The 21,007-nt window shown below is 42.4% G+C and overlaps 1 protein-coding gene across 5 annotated transcripts in view; it reads right to left on the bottom strand.

Annotated features, from left to right (window-relative positions):
• Positions 1-21,007, bottom strand: part of TMEM164 (transmembrane protein 164) — a 170,951-nt gene that overhangs the window by 65,368 nt on the left and 84,576 nt on the right. For 4 of the 5 annotated variants that reach the window (XM_058536505.1, XM_058536503.1, XM_058536502.1 and 1 more), the window contains one exon: positions 19,724-19,790. The exons of the other annotated variant lie outside the window; for it this stretch is intronic. In XM_058536505.1, the coding sequence (XP_058392488.1) occupies positions 19,724-19,783 (60 nt within the window). In that variant the 5' untranslated portion in view covers positions 19,784-19,790. The remainder of the gene's footprint in view (positions 1-19,723; positions 19,791-21,007) is intronic. 5 annotated transcript variants of the gene reach the window in all.

Genomic DNA, 21,007 nt, shown 5'->3' with positions numbered 1-21,007 from the left:
TGTAGATTCCATTTATATGAAATGTCCAGAACAGGCCAATCTATAGAGATATGTATTAGATCAGTTATTGCTTAGGGCTGTGAGTGGCTGTAGTGGGGTCGAGGGATGATAGCTAAAGAATACACGTTTCTTGTGGGGTTAATGAAAATGTTCTAAAATTGATTGTGGTGATATTTACACAACTCTGTGAAGATACTAAAAAACAATGAATTGCACACTTTAAATCAGTGAATTTTATCTCAATAAAGCCATTACCAAAAAAACAAATGTTATAAGGTCCTTGTATCATTTGAGAGAAAAGTAAATAAGTATTTATATTAACATTGGTAGGATAACCATTAAAAAAAACCAATAACTGAAATAGTGGGTATAACATCTAAACCAGTAGAAAGAAAATAGAATAAGAAGAAAGTATCCAATCAATCCCCCAAAGAAGCTAGAAGGAAGAGAAAAAAAGAAAATGCTCCAACCTGGAGTTTATAACCTGCATCAAAAGGTGGCAGTCCAAGTGATCCCCAGCAGTCACATCTGTGCTGAGAAGCAGGCTCTTTTGTGTGCACTGGAGTTTAGGATGAGTGGAGCCTCAAGCCCTACCCATCCCCCTTCATTAACAGGGTCCCTGGAAAAACACACGCACCTCTGTAAGGCCTGGGCCCAGTCAAGCAAATGCCACCTTGGGATGAAACATCCTCCCTTTGGTCACCAGGGACCAAAATTATTCCTCCAATTGGTTGAGGCCTATAGGTCTTAGGTTCTAAAGGAAAATAAGTGATTCTGCTGCTGAGACGTGATTTGAATTTTGGAACACAAGCTAGTTTGAATTACTAAGAGTGTAATGGGTTTTTAGAAACATACCTTTAGCGGATCGATGGGTGACTTGTGCATATAGGGCCCAAGAACGCCTGGCTGCTTTAATAAGAGCCATTAGTGTACCTAGTGCACTCCGTCAGACAGGGTCCTTGGATCTCTCTCTAGGGCAACCTGTTCTCACAGGATACAGATTTGTGCTGTGGTTATTCCACCTATTGGAACTAACTGATGGGAGTGCTGTCTCTGCCCTGCCCAGAGTAGGTGGAGTCACCCCAATTCTCGCTGGAGAGTGGGGATCCTAGCTCTCCCTCTGCCCTTGACCCACTGTTCCTTTTTCCCTCCTGCGCTGGCACTGCGGGGCAGAGGAAGTGAAATGTAAACATATCTGGAATGACTGTTCTTGCCTAAGGGCCCACTCAGTTAAAGGAAAAAGAAACTTCTCTTGCTTCCACTTTAGAACTAGGAGTTTAGTCCACACTAAAACACCTTGCCAGGAATAAAGTTCAAGGCAGTATTTTCTCAAGACAGCTCTGGCCATTCATCTGCCGACAGCACCTCCTGGCCTCTGCTTCACAGGGAAAGCTGCCATCCTTTTGCTCAAGTCTGGAAACAGAACAGGGCCCATTGCTTTGGCCCAAGTTGCAGCTGACCTCTGGCCTAGTTTGGAGACTGAGAAACAGCAGTTACATATGGTGAATGTGGTATGAAGCACAAATGGCAGTGGCCCAATTCTTTCAACACCATCTAGATCACCTACAAATTGGTCTTCTTTCTAATCAGTCATATCTTGAACATCCACTCCACATAGAACCTTGCATCCTCCCAACCCTCCAACAAATACACACATACACACACACCCCTAAAGCCCTCTTCATGAATTCCTGTTTCCATTGTTTGCCTTTCACTGTGGGCCTCAGGAAAACAGAGGTGGAGAACAATAATTAACGTCTACTTGGAAAAGAATTCTGGAAAGCAGAAAGCCATGGATAGCCTCTTTCCCAGCCAAAGCAAAGCACAAGCTGAGCAGAAGTCGTCCAGATGGCTCCAAGAGCCAACAGTCTGTAACTGTCACAAGGCAGGAGCTGCCGTGAGCCCAAAGCTGAGGATTCCTCCTTGCTCTGAGAATCATTGTCCTTGCTGGAGGGGAGAGGTGTGCTCTGGATGAGCAGGGGAAGGGAAGTAGAATTCTCCCCCACCCTTCTCTCAGCCCTACCTCTGCCCCTATGTGATGGCCCCTGAAGGGTAGCCTGTGGGTCAGGCCAGAAGTAGGGAGTAACCAGGCAGCTTCTGGAAGATTCATTCTCTTCTCTTCCTCTCCATTCACCCACCAAATAGCCATTTCTAAGTTGCTGTCACCTTAGAAAAACACATTCCTGGTCTATATGGACATGCTCAGCTTCTTTAGAGGCCCCCCTCCCCACCCCACCTCCCTCCTAATTTTGGCCAACATAATTTACAATTCCCAGAAACGCCTGAGAAGCAGCGTACGCACTTCTGGTGCCAAGCCTGGCTGGTTTTACAGATTTTCATTTAGCAGGTGTCTGTCGCTAAATCAGTAGCAGCTGCTAATTGCTTTTCCTCCCTTGAACCTCCAGACAGAATGAAACATCTGGTGTTCTCTCACTTCAGGTTAAAATCAGATACCTTATCACCCCTCCCTTAGGTTCCATTTTTATTAAAAAGCTTTCAGCTGATGCCTGGAATAGGCAGCAGAGAGCAAGGCTGTCCCACAGGAAGAGAAATGACTCTAAGGACAACACAACAGGATGAGCCTGCCTCATGCCCCCAGACCTCATGCCCAGATGGAGGGCTGCTCAGACCAGTCCCCAACAAGGTGGAGCTCTAAGCTCATGACCTCTCAGGGAACATGGGGCTTCCTTTCTTGAGCAAGGGCTCTGAGGACCCTGCCCCCTTTTGCTTGCAGTGAGTACCTCTCCCTTCCCTGAATCAGTTCCAGGACTGGCAACCCCCCTCCCAGCTAGCTCTCCTCTCTCCTCTAGGGGAGGAGGGGAGCTATTCAATATGCCCACGCTTCTACCACAATGAACAGGAATCACAGGGGGAATAAACTATACACAGTGGAGGGAAATTACAAGGAAGCTATCATTTCTAGCTCCACTTCCCAATTTATACCAGTGTCCTCTTGTAGCTTTTCGAGCCACTTTGAAAGTTGTTTCATTTTTATTTTTGTTTTGGCTTCCCCCCCCCCAAAAATCCTTTTGCTGGGCTCCAAATCTGCCTCTTTATTCTAAGTCAAAACCATACTTATAGGTACCTTAATAGCAACGCAAATATTATCATTAATGTTATCATATTAATTATAAATTATTAATTTTATTAAATAAATTTAAAAATAAATTATTGATTACAAATAAATACATTAATTATAAATATTATTAATAATAATAAATAATCATCTTAGCTAATCTTTATTGAGCACTTGCTACTATGCATCAGCCATTCTGGTAAGCACTTTACATGCATGATCTTACTGAAGATTTAGAAATTATAATGATTGTCCTCATTTTATAATATGGAACAGGCTCAGAGAAGGACTATCGATGGTATAGAAACAAGACTGGAATTTCAGTATGGCTGGATCAGAAGCCTGTGCTCTGCTGACTGGGTATTGGACAATGTTAAGGAATTATTGTTAATTACTGTAGATATGATAATGGTATTACAATTATACATATATTTTATAAGCGTCCTTACATTTTAGATACGCATAATGAAATATTTACAGTTAAAATTACATGACATTTCCTTCAAAATCCTTCAGGGATAAGTGTTTGGGAGGGAGGGGACAGTTTGAGGTGGAGTGAGGTACGTAGATTTAAAAAAAAAGACTCGCTAAGAGTGATAATTGTTGAACTGAGTGATGGATGCATTTGGGTATTTTTTTCTACTTTTGTCTATATTTTCAATTTCTATAATATAAAATTACAGATATATAAAATTATACACATACACTCATGTTCTTATCCACTACATTTTAGAACCTCCTGACTTAAGCACGATTTTCTCTGCCCCAGACCTCTTTCCTGGGTCAGCATCTCCGACCCGCTCCTACCATCAAAGCATCCTCAACTGGCACCCGTGCAGTACGGGGAAGCAGAAATCATCACCCTCCCCTTGGACTTCTAAACCATCAGTTTGTCTTCAAGTCTGAAGTCACTTCACTACAGGTCCCAAGGTGTGTGGAACATAAGGAGAGGTTGGGAGGGCAGCTGTCGAGGTCAGAGGAGAGCACCATGAAGGCTCTGCCTATATCTCTCTTCTGTTTATGTGACCGAAAACTGCATTCATCTTTTCAGTGGCTACCCAACAAAGAATTATTTCATTGAATGCTCCCAATAACTATGATGTAGGTAATATTATTATTCCTGTTTTACAGATGAGGAAACTGAGTGAAGTTAAGTAGCTTAACTAAACCCTGAAGCCTTCCTAAGAACAGCTGCTACCCAAGGGCATCTAAGATAAATAAGACATATATTTGGTCTTTGTCCCCATTCCAGGCACAAAGCTCCTAAAACCCTTGTAATGTCCTGACTGATAGGAGCATCTTTCGTTACTCATAAGGAGCCACTTTCGAGCACACCTGAGTTTATGCTAATAAGAGACTTAGAGTGGGGTCCCCAGATAGCCTCAGGATGGAGCTGGTCACCAGAAAGTGATTAGAGGGTGGGAATTTTTAGCCATGCCCACTGACCTCTGGGTAAGGGTGGCTACCCATCAAGCTCTATAAAAACTCTTGAATAATAACAATTGATGAGCTTCCAAGTTGGTAAACATATCCACATACCAGGAGGGTGGCACACCCTAGGTCCATGGGAACAGAAGCTCCTACGCATGGGACTCTTCCAGACTCTGCCCTATATACCTCTTCATCTGGATGTTCATCTGTATCCTTTAAAACATCCTTTCTAATAAGCTGGTAAATGTAAGTAAATGTTTCTCCGACTTCAGTGACCTGCTCTAGCAAGTTCATCGAACCCGAGGAGGGGGTCGTGGGAACCGCCAATGTATAGCCACTGAGTCAGAAGCACAGGTAACAACCTGGACCTGCGATTGGCATCTGAAGTGGGAGCAGTCTTATAGGACTAAGCCCTTAACCTGTGGGATCTGATGCTACCTCCAGGTAGATAGTGTCAGAATGAGTTAAAGCATAGAACACCCCGTTGGTGCCACAGAATTGTTTAGTGTGGGGAAACACCTCCCTACCCGCCCACCCCCCCACCCCAGAGCATCCCACTCAGTACTTATGCAACAGGAGAAGTGGAAAGAGCACTGGTCTGGGAGTCAGGAGACCTAAGTGCTGGTCTTGAGTTGCCACTTACTGGCTATACAACCTCGTCATTCCCCCTTTCCGGGCTTTATCATCTGTGAAATGACACAGTTGGACTACATAAATTTCTAAGGACCTCCAGAGCTCTAAAGTTCTAGGATCTATTTGATTGTTGAAATCAAGTATTTGAACTTTACCTTTACTTCTGTGAAATTTCCTTTCTGTTCCTTAGATGCTATCTTTCAGGACCTTTTGGAATATTGAAACTGTCACCCAACATAGCTTTCCTTTCCAGCTTTGGGACACAAGCTAATCTGACACTTCAGTCATCTGTGCCTTCATCTAAGTTACCATCAACCCCTTAAATTAGTTCAACAAACCAGTAAGCCAGCTAACTGTACTGTCCATTACTAAGTCCACAGTTCTATATCTTGCCATGAGCCACTCAGTGAAATAATTTACCAAAATCTAGATACACTCTAGCTTTCCCTAACTAACACTTGAGTAATCTTGTCAAAATGAAATGTGTAGAGTTTCACAATAACATATTTTTGGAGGCCTCTGCTGGCTCCTGGTCCTGTTCCATGTGGCCAAAACGCAACTGTTTCAAACAATGTTCCTCGATTTGGCTAGAGGCTGCTCTGGCTGGGTATATCATGGATCTAGAACTCCCAGAATTTAACTTTTAATCCTTTTCAAAAATCAAAATAAATATTCAACTTCGGTTTGGGGTACTCATCTACTTATGCTCTATGAATTTTAAAATTCACCCGCAGTGGATTTCACATCCTAACATTTTTTTAACTTTTTTATTGAGGTATAACTTATGTACAGTAAAGTACAAAATATCTTAACTTTTGACAAGCCTTGTAGTTTAGGCCTCATTTATAATAGCGTAATGCCTGACTAGGAAAACCTCCATCTTTATCAGGTATGCTTCACCGACACTGTTCAAAGATAGGTCTCTTTAAGGAAAGAACAGAAGCAGAATAAAAGCTGAGTAGTATTGAGTTGCCTTTGCTCCTTTGTACACTATATATTGGTCATTTTGCTTTCTCGCAATCTTGCTTTCCAGGCATCCTCAAACTTTCATGTACACACCAATCCCCAGGAGATCTTGTTAAAATGCAGATTCTCATTCTGTAGGTATGGGATGGGGCCCAAGAGTCTGAATTTCTTTTTTTTTTTTTTAAGATTTATTTATTTTTTTCCCCCAAAGCCCCAGTAGATAGTTGTATGTCATAGCTGCACATCCTTCTAGTTGCTGTATGTGGGACGTGGCCTCAGCATGGTCGGAGAAGCGGTGCATCAGTGTGCACCCGGGATCCAAACCCGGGCCGCCAGCAGCGGAGCGCGCACACTTAACCGCTAAGCCACGGGGCCGGCCCCTAGAGTCTGAATTTCTAACAAATTCCCAGGAGAGGCCAATTCTGCTGGCCTATGGACCACACTTTGCGTTGCCAGAACTCAAAGTACAGTGAGGAAGGTGGGGTGGTATAGTGGAAAGAGAATGAGCTTTGGAAACAGAAACCTGGGTTCTAATTTGCAACTCTGCAACTCACTAGTTGAGTGCCTTTGGGTGGATTGCTTAACAACTCTTTGCTTCTCAGTTTACTCCTCTATATAAATGAGACCACCTACATTTCAGGGCTACTGTGAGGATTAACTGAGATGAGGGAAATAATGAATCTAGCACAGTTCTGGACTCTCCTACATACAGAGGCTCTCAATACATAGTAGCTATTATCATGAATGTCTGATTGTACCTGCCATCCCATACCTTTGCTGTTATGAATCCTAAAATTTCAAATTTGCCCATGCCACACCTGGTGTGTATAGTATTCTAACCTACTGTTAAGGACTGCATGTTTGTGTGTCCCCAAAATTCATATGTTGAAGCTCTAACCCCCAATGTGATGGTATTTGGAGATAGAGCCTTTGGGAGATAAGTTTAGATGAGGTCATGAGGGCAGGGCCCTCACAATGGGATTAGTGTCTTTATAAGAAGAGATACAAGAGCGCTTGAGGGCTCTCTCCCTGCCCTGTGAGGACACAGCAAGAAGGTGGCTGCCTGCAAGCCAGAAAGAGAGTCCTCACCAGAATGCAACTGTGCTGGCACCTTGATCTCAGACCTTCAGCCTCCAGAACCATGAGAAATAAATTTCTGTTGTGTAAGCCACTCAGTCTATGGTATTTTGTTATAGCAGTCCGAACTGACTAATACACCTACACTAAGCATACCAGTTATCCAGTAAGCATTTATTGAGCTCTTACTTTATGTCAGCCTTGAAGTATCATTTAATTTCCCTCTAGTTCCCTCATGACAATGCAATATCATTGTATTTTAGCAGAAACTCTATTAATTTTGACTGTTCTTTTAAACATGCTTAAGATTCCATGTTTTAATTTGAATATAGATGACCTTGAACCCCTAAAACATCACAATGCCTCCCTTGGGAAGACATTGCATTTTCTCACCCTAAACAATTTCAAACGTGGAATGACTAAGTACCTACGCATTAAGAAACATCCTACTGCCTTCAGTTCCCCCACAATAAATATTTATTAAAGGTAACTGAAGGAAGCTCCTCAACCTGATAAGGGCATCTGCAAAAAAAAACACAGATAACATACTTAATGATGAAAGACTGATGCTTTCTCTCTAAGATGAGGAACAAGACGAGGATGTTCACTCTCGCCACTTCTATTCAACACTGTACTAGAGGCTCTGGCCAGGGCAATTGTACAAGAAAAAGAAATACAAGGCATTCAGACTAGAACGGATCTCTATTCGTAGATGACATGATCTTGTCTATAGAAAATCTTTAAATACACACACACACAAATATATTAGCAGTAATAAATGAGTTCTGAAAGGTTGCAGGATATAAGATCCATACAGAAAAATGAACTATTTCTACAGAGTAGCAATGAACAATCAGAAAATCAAATTAAGAAAACAATTCTATTTACAATAACATCAAAAATAATTAAAATATATAGGAATAAATGTAACAAAAGAAGTATAAAACCTATACTCCAAAAACTACAAAACATCATTGAAAAAAGTTAAAGAAGATCTAAATAAATAGATAGACATCCTGTGTTCATGGATTAGAAGACTTAATATTCTTAAAATGGCAATATTCTTCAAATTGGTCTACATTCAATGTAACCCCTATTAAAATCCAAGCTGGCTGCTTTACAGAAATTGATAAAATGATCCTGAAATTTATGTGGAAATGCAAGGGTACCAGAATGGCCAAAACAATCTTGAAAAAGAAGAACAAATATGGAAGACTCACACTTCCCAGTGTCAAAACTTTCTACAAAGCTGCAGTAATCAGGACAGTGTGGTGCTGGCATAAGGATAGACACATACATCAATGGAATAGAATTGATGGTCCAGAAATAAACCCTTACTTTTATTTTTGATTGAGTTTTAACAAGAGTTTCAAGACATTTCAACAGGAAAGAGTCTTTCAACAAATGGTGCTGGGACAACTGGATATCCAGATACAAAAGAATGATTTTGGACCACTTCCTCACACTATAGTCACGAGCCACATAACGACATTTGGTTTCGGTCAATGATGGACTGCATATACGATGGTGGTCCCATCAGATTAGTACCATATAGCCTAGGTGTGTAGTAGGCTATGCCATCCAGGTTTGTGTAAGTACACGCTATGATGTTCACATGACGATGAAATCACCTGACGACTCATTTCTCAGAATGTATCCCCATCGTGAAGTGACACATGACTGCATATATAAAAATTAACTCAAAATGGACCATAAACCTAAAAGTAAAAGCTAATACCATGAAACTCTTAGAAGAAAACATACTTATAAAACTTTGTGGTCTCGAATTAGGCAATAGTTTCTTAGATATGACACCAATCAGAAGTAGCCAAAGAAAAATGAGAGAGATTAGACTTCATCCAAGTTTGAAGATTTTGTGCTTCAAAGGACACCATCAATAAAATGTAAAAACAACCCACAGAATGGGAAAAAATATTTAAAATTATATATCTGATAAGAGTCTAGTATCCAGAATACATAAGAACTCGCACAACTGAAAAATAAAAAAAAACAAATAACCCAATACAAAATTGGAAAGAATTTGAAAAGACATTTCCCCAAAGACATACAAATGGCCAATAAGTACATGAAAAGGTGTTTGACATCATTCATCACCAGGGAAATGCAAATCAAAACCACAGTGAGATATCACTCACTCCACACCCACTAGGATGGTTATAATAAAAAAGTGAGACAATAAAAAATGTTGGCGAGGACGCAGAGAAACTGGAACCCTCATACATTGCTGATGGGAATATAAAACAGTACAACCACTTTGGAAAGCAGTCTGGCAGTTCCTCAAAAAGTTAAACATGGAGTTACCATATGATCCAGCAATTCTACTTCTAGGTATCTATCCAAAAGCTGACAGTCAAACAGAGACTTTTACACTAATGTTCATAGCAGCATTATTCACAATAGCCATAAGGTAGAAACAACCCAATGTCCATCAATGGACGAATGGATAAACAAAATGTGGTATATCATATAAAGGAATATTATTCAGCCATAAAAAGGAATGAAGTACCAATACATGCTACAACATGGATGAACTTTAAAACTTTATGCTAATTGAAAGAAGTCAGTCAGAAAAGGCCACACATTATATGATTCCATTTACATGAAATGTCCAGAATAAGCAAATCAATAGAGACAGAAAGTAGATTAGCGGTTTCCAGGGCCTGGAGAGGGGGCAATTGGGAGGCACCACTGATGGGTACAATGCTTTTGGGGATGACGAAAATATTCTAAAATTAAATAGTGATGATCATTGCACAACTCTGTAAATACACTAAAAAAACACTGAAATGTACACTTTAAAAGGATAAATTTATGGTATGAAAATTACCTCTCAATTAAACTCCCCCTCAAGAAAAAATGACTGAAGGGCAAGAGAACAAAGCAAGTACTCATGTGTATAGTGCTTTTAAATTTTCAAAGCTCTTTGCTATCTCGTCTTTATCTTTTGTTATCCATTATCTCTTCTTCATAACCTACCTGTGAGGTAGAGAGAGCAGATATTACTAACCTCATTTGACAAATAAGGAAACTGATGCTTGATGAGGTGACATTAACTCATTCAACGCCCCAAGTCCCAGTCAGTGGCAGGGAGGGACTAGAACAGGGTACACAGAAGAGCTGCCCTGGCTGCACACTAGAATTGCCAGGGGTGCTTTTTGAAAATGAGTATGTTTTGAAATCAGCTCTGATGATTCTAATGTGCAGCCACGGTTGAGAACCACTGGACTACAAACTGGAGCGAGTGAAATAGCCGGTTAGATAAGGCTTTAATTGCATAAAGAAACACTGCTTGGGGTGGTGGCTCAAAGTTGGCGGATAAGCATTGGTTACAAGTGCTGGAGGCTGTTGCTTCTAAGCTCATTTTAGGAAAACAGAACCAAGGCAAAAAACTAGAAAGTTCTGGAGGCAAAAAGGCTACTTCCTGGCACTGTGCCTGACTGCTGCCATTCCCCCCATGGGCTGAGGGGCTTGGGCCTCACTGACAAACCCAAAAGTCTGGATATTTTATTCAAATATGAAGAAAAACCAAGAGTGAGCCTAATTCACCTGTCAAGAGGGAGGAGTGAGGGCTGGCCAGTTCCCTAATCAAACATGCTGTCTCGAAAACAAATGGAAAAAACAAAGGCAAGGTTAGTCAATGTGGAAAGCAAAGCCTGCCAAGGAATTTTAATCTCACCCTGCAAGGCTAACTCAGAAACAAAGCCCCCTTCACTTCACTGTCACCCAGCAGCTCAGGGAGCTGGAGCCAAAGCTCTGCAGACTAACAAAAAGCACATGCCAACAGGAACCCCCTTCAATTTCTAAGATAATATTAGGTCACAACAGCATGTGACACTTAATAAGCACTTACTATGTGCCAGGCACTGGGCTAAGTGCTTACCCAACATTATCTGTATTCATTTGAGCACCATTTTACAGATAAGAAAACGGGGTCACAGAAGTTAGGTCACTTACCCAAGGTCACATGGGTAAAGGCAGAGGTGGCAGCCACAACACCATGGAGAGGTGGGCCCCAGGGTTGGCACTTTTGACCACTACACTGTACTAACTCTTAACATCTATGCAGAGGCAAAAAGACTGAGAATACGCTGCAAACAATGTTAACGGTTGTTACTGCTCAGTGATTTGCTTTACTCTGGTGTTTTTCTGTATTTTCAATTTTTTCCCACTATGAACATATGCTACTTTTGTAAAGAAAACATTTATACATTTGTAAAAACAAAGGCACAAAAGTCTCATGCTTTCCGTTGTTGTTGTGTTTTCTTTTTTTTTTTAACATGATTAGTTTTTGTTTTCATTTTTTGTGAGGAAGATCAGTCGTGAGCTAACATCCATGCCAATCCTCCTCTTTTTGCTGAGGAAGATCGGCCCTGAGCTAACATCTATTGCCAATCCTCCTCCTTTTTTTTCCTCCCCAAGGCCCCAGTAGATAGTTGTATGTCATAGTTGCACATCCTTCTAGTTGCTGTATGTGGGATGCCGCCTCAGCATGGCCCGAGAAGCGGTGCGTCAGTGCGCGCTCGGGGTCCGACCCCGGGCTACCAGTAGCAGAGCGCAGGCACTTAACTGCTAAGCCACGGGGCTGGCACCTGTTGTTTTTAATTTGTTGAAAAATAACCACCTTTGCATTGGTGGTGATTTTTTATTTTTTATTTATACTTTTTTGTATTTCAGAAATTTTCACCAGTAAATATGTCTTTTATTGTAATCAGGAAAATATCATTATTTCAAGTGGTTTAAAAAAATAATTCACCCAGGAAAAATATCATCTATCATCCTCTGTCTTCACACCCATGATCTCAGGATATATGTGAGAGGGATCCCTGGAATTGCTCTGAGCAATACAGAGGTTCAGGCTGGTTGGACTAATTCATTTATTCTATCTGTGGATAACTACCATGTGCTAGATATGAGGCCCTGCAGGGGACAGATGCCATAAAGGACACCATCCTTGCCCACAGAGAACAGTTAAGATACAGTGCTGGGAACCTGAGGACACTCAAGCCAAACTATGGAGTGCTAAGCAGCTATTAGAAAGAATGCGTTACATCCATAACTGAAGAGGTTACTGATTATCTACTGTTAGGTTCAAGGAAAACACACTGAAGCAATGTTTACAGTGTAATGTCAATAGCGTAGGAAACCTAAACCCAAACAAACCAACACCTAGAAAAAATAAAATCCTTATCTGCATTTATGAGCAAAAAAATGTGGAAAGATACACAAACCTTTAACCCAACTGACCCCTAGAGGAACAGGATTGAAAGTTGGTGGGGGAAGATGATTTGCTTTGTCTTTATACTCCTCTGATTGAATGGTTTTTTAATGAGTATGTACTATTTTTATTTAAAAAATTAGCAAAGAGGAGGAAGGACGACCATGAGCTTTGGTATCAGAAAGATCAAAGTTCTCATGCCAGTTCTGTCAATGCCTGTGTGTCCCTGTGCAAGTTACTTAACTTTCTAAGGCTCAGTATCTGTAAAATGGAGATGCTAACCATTACCCACCTCACAGGTTTTTGTGAGGATCAAAGACTAATAACTAACAGCTAACGCTGACTGAGGGCTTCCTATCTGCCAGGTGCTGTGCTACATGCTTTAGACATATTAACTAATTTAATCCTCAGAACAGCTTTAGCACTATTATCACCTCCGTTTTATAGATAAGAGAACTAAGGCCCACAGAAGTAACTTAATCAAGTTCTCTCCCTCTCCCTCCCTCTCTCCCTTTCTTTGTCTCTCTCTCTCTCTCTCACACACACACACAGGAGTGATACATGCAGGATATGAAGCTGGAGAATCTGATCTCCGAGTCCATACTCATAACAGCTATACTAGGAGGAGCTACTTGTCAAAGCTTTTCCGGCTGCAAAGTCCCATCCACTCGTAAGGAATTCTTATCAGTAGAGGCAGAAAAGATGAGAAATACACATAAAATCTAAACACTATAAGGACTAAAAGACGTGACAGAAGCAGTGTCACAGGATGTCTTCTGGTGATTTGTACATAAGCAGCAGTGTCTATATACACAACTGGAATTCATGACTCTCCATCCTGCTCTTCACAATCTCAATGATGAGTTGACTGTTTCCTACCTCCAGGACTCTGGCCCGGGCATTCTCTTAGTTGAACTGCCTCCTTCCTCTGCAATCTGCATGCATATTCTAATCGTCCTTCAAGGCTAAGTTCAAGCTTTATTTCTCTGTGAAGCCTTTCTGGAGCACTTAATGATCTTTCTAGGAGGGAGGGTGTTCGAGTGCCAAGTGCACTGGTTTAGCTTTAGCACTTACAAATTGTGTAACTCTGAGCAAGTCATTTAACCTCTCTGAACCTCAATTTCCTCATATGTAAAATAGGGTTCTTGTGAGAATTAAATGATAATGTATGTAAATTACCTGGCACATAGTAGGTGCTCGATAAACGCTAATATTAATCCTCTTCCCGTCTCTTAGAACTCAGAACAATCACAATTTAGCAATTATTGCTGAATTGCCTTGTGATTTTCCTTTTTCACAATTTTGACTCTAATACTGCCGTAACTTCTCAGGCATTTATCCCTTATTTTTCTAACTAAACTTCAAGTTTCTTGAGGGCCAGGAAAGTACTCCGGCTGCTTCTGCACCCCCTGCAGCATACAGCACAATACTTGACACAGAAAAGCGCTCAATAAAAATCTGTGGATTGACTGGTGTGACTGGGCTGGATTCATGGAGGATGTAAGACTCCCAAAGGTCGATCTTAAAATAAAGGTAGTAATTAGACACATTCTATCATAGTCCCTATAATTTGGTTTGGACCAGGAACCCCAGACTCTTCTCAACACCCTCCACATCCTCACACACTTTGCATTCATCTGAACAGAAACACACTGGCCTTTGTAAGTCGAGGCACAATTTTGCCCAAATCAATTCTTCAGAAAGCTAAGGCCTCTTTTGAAACCAACTTTTTATATTTTAAGTACTCTAAGGAAAGCAAAGGGACATTCTGTCCCTAGTTCAGGTCCCAAATCCAAACTATAACTTTTTTAAATAACTCAATTTGTCAGTCACAGAAATAACTTTTCTAGGTCAATTAGCACATCTCAATGTGCCAATTAGCAAAGAGTGAGATTCTCAAGCCTATTTGCATTGGTGACAGCAAAGTTTTCCAAGCAGCACACAGGGGTACAAGGTGTGCCAGCGGCAAAGTTGCATCCCTAGAACATTGAGATAATGACTGTGGATGATGGGTAGCCGCCCCAGTAATGAAAAAATCATTACTAACCTCTTCGACCAAGTCTGAGAGTTAGGAACATTCAAAAGAACCAGCTAACAGAGAAAAAGAACTGGGCAAAAGGAGAGGGGTGGTCAAGGAGGAAAAAAGGAACTAAAGTGATAGATCAACATGGATACACAAGAATGGGCAATTTTGATTATGAGATAATAATATACTCCAGGCTCTGGGCCTTGTAGAAGAAAGGAGCTTGATAAAAAGAATCATTATCATTCTTATTATTCTAGTAGAAGACAGATGGCTGCAAACATAAATATAGGCCAGGCTAGAGTCTTCAGTCTAGGAAGGGGGCTGATAGCGTCTTAAGTTTCTTTTCCATATCCAACCTCCCTTGCTCAGAACACTCCACATTCAGAGGAAACTCTCAGGGGCATTAGAGGGCAAAAGACACAGGGCTGGGGATGCAGCTTGGGCCCAGTGCCTCATTCTGAGGGGCCAGATCACCAGCTTTGCAAGATAAGAGCTGTAACTGAAAAGCTAATATGTAACCAGGTTCTATGGGCTCCCTACTTAGCTCCCACCTTTTGGCTTTCACTTTCCAGAAGGTGGTTTAGCCTGGAATGGATGATATTCTTTGCAAATTCACAGGCATAGATAAAGAACCAGGCATCACCCTCAGGTCAAAAAGTCATTGGCTATAACAAGGAGCTGGCAAATGAGGCAGTACATCTACTTTTCAAGCCATAGACTACTGACAGCTTGGGTGGGGGGGATCTTAACATGGGGTCCAAGGATGGGCTTGTGGGAGGAGGGGTGGGAGGTAGCAGTCTGAGTCCCTCCTGAAATTGTATGCAAAATTGCGTTTGTGCATTTTTCTGGGAAGAGGCTCTATAGTCATCCTCAGCTTCTCAAAGAAGTCTATGACCCAACTCTTTTAGATGGAGGGAAGCTAAGAAGCATCCCCAACACCTTGACTCACTAGTATTCAAACTCACCCTGAATTTCAGCCATACAACAGGAAACAAGCTCTGAAATCTGAGTCAGGAAACCTGGGTTCTAGGGTCACCCACCCTGACTTCTTAAGCAAGTCCTTTATTCTCCTAAATTCCCCCTCTAGAAGCTAAGATTAGACCAGACAAGCTTTCAGCAACCTGCTAATCTAATAGTAGTTCCATGATGCACTTCCTCTCCTTCCTTCCAAGAAGCAAAAGAGAAATCACCCTTAAGACACTTCATCTGAAGCCAGAAAGAAACTTTCTCCAGAATCCTGGCTGCAAAGAGCACTTACTTGTAATACAGACCATTGGAATATACATTCCTTCTTCTAAGGTGTCAGCTTCTAAGCTGGAGAACCAGGAGGAACTGGGACCTGTGCATTCTCCAGCTGGTCTTCGAATCTTGGTGCCAGTGAGTCACAGGACAGAGTATAGCACATGGAAATTCACTGACGACCTCAAATCCTTTAGTTGACTGTAGCAACTTCCTCCAACTCCCTGTCTCTCTGTCTTTATACATGCGTGTGTGCGTATGTCTGTATTACTCGCATACACACTAATTAGTTCATCGTATTTGCCTAGCTTCCTTATTATTGCTAATGAGCAAAAAAGGGGGGGAGAAAATTAAAAAGATAAAGGACTAAGAAGGAAGGGCAAAAGGGAAGTCAAAAGCTGGCTTCCTGCCTAATTGGATCATCAGGCTTAAGAAAGAGTTGCCTATCTTCCTGTGTCTTATTTTAAGTCAATCTGAGATCAACTAAGGGGTTGCAAAGCAAAAAGTCTTGAAGGCCAGAACCCCCAGGAGGGGTCCCAACCATGTAAAACAACCAGACCAAAACCAACTGCCAAGACACATGCAAATGGGGCCACAGCTTCCTTTTAGAAAAAGAGCACAAAGATTCTTCACCAGAGTGACTGGAATTGCTAGTTAAGGCAGAGCTCATCAAAGAAGTTTCAATGTTAAGGAAAAGTTACTTGAACATTCTTGATAAGCTGGTTGGCTACAGCTTGACATTTATTTGAAAATTATTAGGTGTTAATATAATAAATAAAATAGCAAATCTGCCTCAAGAGAGGAAGAAAGGAAGGAAGGAAGGAAGAAAGGAACGAAGGAAAGAAGGAAGGGAGGGAGGGAGGGAGAGAGGAAGGAAAAAACGAAGGAAGGAAGGAAGAAGAAAGGAAAAAGAGAAACAAGGGGGGAGCGAGAGAGAGAGAGAAACATTGTTTTCTGTATAGAGTAGTATAGCTGTTATGAGCTGAATTGTGTGTCCCCCTCCAAATTCATATGTTGAAGTCCTAACCCCTAGTATCTCAGAATGTGACTATATTTGGAGATAGGGCCTTTAAAGAGGTAATGAAGTTAAAATGAGACCTTTAGGGTGGGCTCTAATCCAATCTGACTGGTGTCCTCAGAAGAAGAGGAAATTTGGACACACAAAGAGACGCCAGGGATGTGTGGGCACAAAGACCATGTGAAGAGGCAGCAAGAGGGCAGCCATCTGCAAGCCAAGGAGAGACCTCCGAGGAAACCAACCCTGCCAGCACCTTGACCTTGGGGATAATAACAGTACCCTGCCTCCTAAGTTTATTGTCAGGATTAAATAAATTAGTCCAGGTAAAGAACTTAGAACAGTACCAGGCACATAGTAAGCACTTAAGAAGTGCCAGCTGCTACTGCTGCTGCTGTTGACGTTAAAGGGGCTAAGGAAACACCAGCAGGCCTAGTGAAGATGTAAAGATATATATACCCTTGGTGTAACACAATATTGATTGAATGAACACTTCACCACTGGCTTTCTAACTGACTTCAGGTATGTGAATGGATCTTTATTTTCAAGCTTGCATAATGAGAATCATAATGTCTGTTTATGCTCAGTGGTTCTCCAAGGAGAAGATTACTTGGCTTTCCTTGGGGGAACGGTCTCACTAGGAAGAGATGAAGGCAACCCATTTAGAGGAACCATATCCACCTCAACTGATAGCAGAGACTGTTTGTCCAGTGCTGTGGGCTAGAAGCACTCAAATTCAGGATCATTAACTCTATAAGCCCACGGGGAAGTTTTCTGGCCTGCCACCCCTTCCTGGAATCTGATAGCATTGCAGCCATCTGCAAGCCAAAGAGAGAGGCTTCAGGGGAACTCAACCCTGCCGACACCTTGATCTTGGGAATGATAACAGTGCCTTGCCTCCTATGTTTATTGGAGATAAAAATGGAGAAATCAGCTCTCCATCTGCCTGATGTCTCAATCTCCTGAGAAAACAGTAACAGAGTGACTAGACAGATGGGATAAGACAACATTGGATCCACTTCTCTGCCTTAGCAGGTTACCTCCACAGGCAGGAAATAACTTCTGCTCTAGCTCTGCTTCACATTCCTGAGCCAGTAAGGAATATGTTTTTAATTTTTTTGATTTGCACTATTCTTTGGTATTATCCTCTATAGCTCTGAGACCAAGCCAGGAGTTCTGATTCTACAGTTCACCTGGTGAAGTCAGGCAAGTCATGTATAGCAGGGGATGTAGAAGGGAGAGCATAGGTACCTATGTCAGCAGCCTGTGCCTGCTGATCCCAGCTCACAGGGGAACACGGAACTTAATGTGCCCAGCCTATTAGGCCAGAGACAACACTGCCTGCCCTCCCAACCGTGGCATTCCCATCTTCAAGAGCCAGAATGGTCTATCTATAAGGTGCTTTGGGCTCTTTGGAAGAAAGGGACTAGGCATTATAAACCACCTGGGGATCCTGTTAAAATGCAGCGTCTGATGCAGTAGGTCTGAGGCAGAGCCTGAAATGCCACATTTCTAACAAGCAGCACCCACATGATGCTGGTCCTCGGACCACACTTTGAGTTACACCCTTGGAGTAACTTTGAATTATAAGCGCCTAGGACACTGATTCTCCAAGAGTGGTCTGAGGACCCCTGCAATCGGCATCGCTTGGGGGCTTGTGACAAATGTTCATTCCCTGGCGTCATCGCAGACCCTCTCAGTCAGACCTTCTGGGGATGGGGTCTGGCAAGCCTCATTTTTTAGCCATTGCTTCAGGTGATTGCAATGGACATGAAGTTTCAGAACCAGTGCACAAAATCAGTGGTTCTCCACTGCAGCTCTACGTTAGAAGGGACTTTTCAAAACACTATGCCCAGACCTCATCACAGATCAAGAACTCACACATTCCAAGGGTGGGGCCAGGGCATCTGTGCTTTTTGTTTGTTTGTTTTTCATCAATTTAAGTATCCCTAGGGGAGCCTGGAGCATACTGAGGGTTCCAAATCACTGCTTTAGATGAATGCTTTTTCTTTTAATTTCTATTGATGTATAATATGCACCTAGAAAAGTATAACAATCATAAAGGTATATAGGAATATTTGTGGGGAGGGAGTGACTAAATCCTCAGAGACAGCGAAGTGTAGCTGTGGTTATAGGATCTGGAGGCTTGGGCACCGCTCCTAACTCTGCCATAGAATTTGTGTGACTCCCTGAACATCAGTTTCTTCCTCTGTAGCAAGAGGCCATAATACTCGCCCTATCTACCTCGCACAACTGTTATGTGAAAAGACCTTGTAAACTATAAAATGCTATTCAAAGAGGAAGGATTATCATTTTGAGATTTAAACTATGATCTTAACACGTGAGGCAAATTTAAGTCATGAAAATAGAAAGCAGTAGGAAGGATATTACAGATGATTTCTTTCCCTGAGCTTTCTAACGTGGCCTGCTAATCCCTCCACAGTCCCACATGTGGGAGTCTGAGGACAGGGCCCTGCCACCCCAGCCCCGTGGCTCCTGCTTCTCTCTATGCTGGGTTATCACCCAGTCTCCAGCCACAGTGGGATTCTACCTGCTAGCCTCGGGGTGCATGTGGCACGCACGCAGACTGCCCCGTGGGTTTGGGTGAATGGGGAAGGAATCTGATTCTTGCCCAAGGGGGCCCTTAGCAAAGCAGACAGGCTTTGGGCAGATCATTCTGGGCCAATGTGGTTGAATCCACATTAGAGCCCCTTAGAACATCTGGAAGCCTCTGTCTAACGGGTGGGGCCCACATCTCCAAGAGCTTCTGTAGGCTTTTCTGGTCTGTCCTGGTTCTGACCTAAACCTTTATTGCAGCCCCAGAGTTCCACAAAATACTCGCACCCCCATCACGCTCCACTGTATCCAAACAGGACTGCATAAAACCTCAACATGAAATATACAGATATTTTACAAACTCACATGGGCACACGAGCCAAGGACAAGGACAAGGACTAGATAATGAAAGAGTGAGCAAATACAATTTTGTATGTTGCTGGTACCTTCCTAGAAGAGGCTACTTACCAGCCGGGTATTTACCACAGGAAACAGCAGGGCCAGAAGAGCTCCATTCAACATGTGCATCTGCAGCCTGGAGAGGAAACAAGATAAAGTCCAGGTCACACACAGCCTCTGCTGCAAAGGCAGACAGAAATGTGTCAGGTTATGCCATGCCATATGGGAGAGCATGTAAACAAGTGGCTCTCCGTGTAAATGGCACTGGAGTTGGCACACATGCATAATAAATTAAAAGCAGCGTATTTTGCATCAACTGAAATGTTCTGAAGAGCACCACCACTGCCTCAGAATCCCCCAAACACTTCCCAAACACACTTTGGTTACAACACTTGATTACATAACGAGCTCTGCGCTCCCTAAATATACACTCAGGCCCAATCAACCGCTTAAATGCTGCAGCTCAGGCGGCATTAGAAAAAGGGAACTGTATGGCCAAGCGCTCTGTTATTACATTAGAGACCTACTTCTTACAGCATGGCTGCTTATTTACACAGCCATGTCCAATCCTTTTCCCCACACAGGGACCTGGGCAGAAACCCAGGGAGCCAACTGCAGTGTTTTGCAAACTGTTCCCCTACTTTCTTAGAAATGCCTTCAAGGGCAGCTGCGGGAGGTGGGGAAGGCAGAAGTGGCAGCCTTCCAGGCGTTCTTTGATCTATTTTACAGATTGGGCTCTGTGTCTTAAAAGCAAAACCAAAAAAAGAAAAAGAAGAAAACCACTGGTCTCCAGCATCAGGTGGTGATACTGTTTCCCAATACCAAACTTGTTAAAACGCACACTAGAAACCTTTGATAAGTCAAGAACAACCAAGCCAGGAACAAACTCTGCTTGTGAGGGCTCTGGGGATTGACTTAAACAGCTTCCTTCATCATTCAAGGCAAATGGTCCTTAACTACTAAGGAAGAGGCAAAGAATGACAGTCTGTTCCTCCTGAAGAAAAGCTGATTTGATGGGTCATGTACAACCACTGCTGAGTCAATACCACTGCTGAGTCAATGGGCCTCGTAGACCTCAAGACACTAGCTTGCTCACTCTTACACTCTCTCCCTCTCCCTCTTACACATACAGTCACACAGCAACCCTGCAATACCAGGAATTCCCCTATGCCCTGAATAGGAAAGCAGTCCATACCTTAAAGACTTCCTAGAACTTTAGCTCTTCTCTTGGAGCTCAGAGATGTGTGCCTAAGACTAAGGGACACTACAAGAAGACCCAAGGGAACAGCACAGAAGCCCCAAGGCTGTTTTTCATTTCCCCCAATCTGTTTCTTACTGCTGCTCCTTGTTACC

The sequence above is a fragment of the Diceros bicornis genome, chromosome X, assembly GCF_020826845.1.
Source record: "Diceros bicornis minor isolate mBicDic1 chromosome X, mDicBic1.mat.cur, whole genome shotgun sequence".
NCBI lineage: Eukaryota > Metazoa > Chordata > Mammalia > Perissodactyla > Rhinocerotidae > Diceros > Diceros bicornis.
This window is presented reverse-complemented; position numbering and strand designations above follow the sequence as displayed.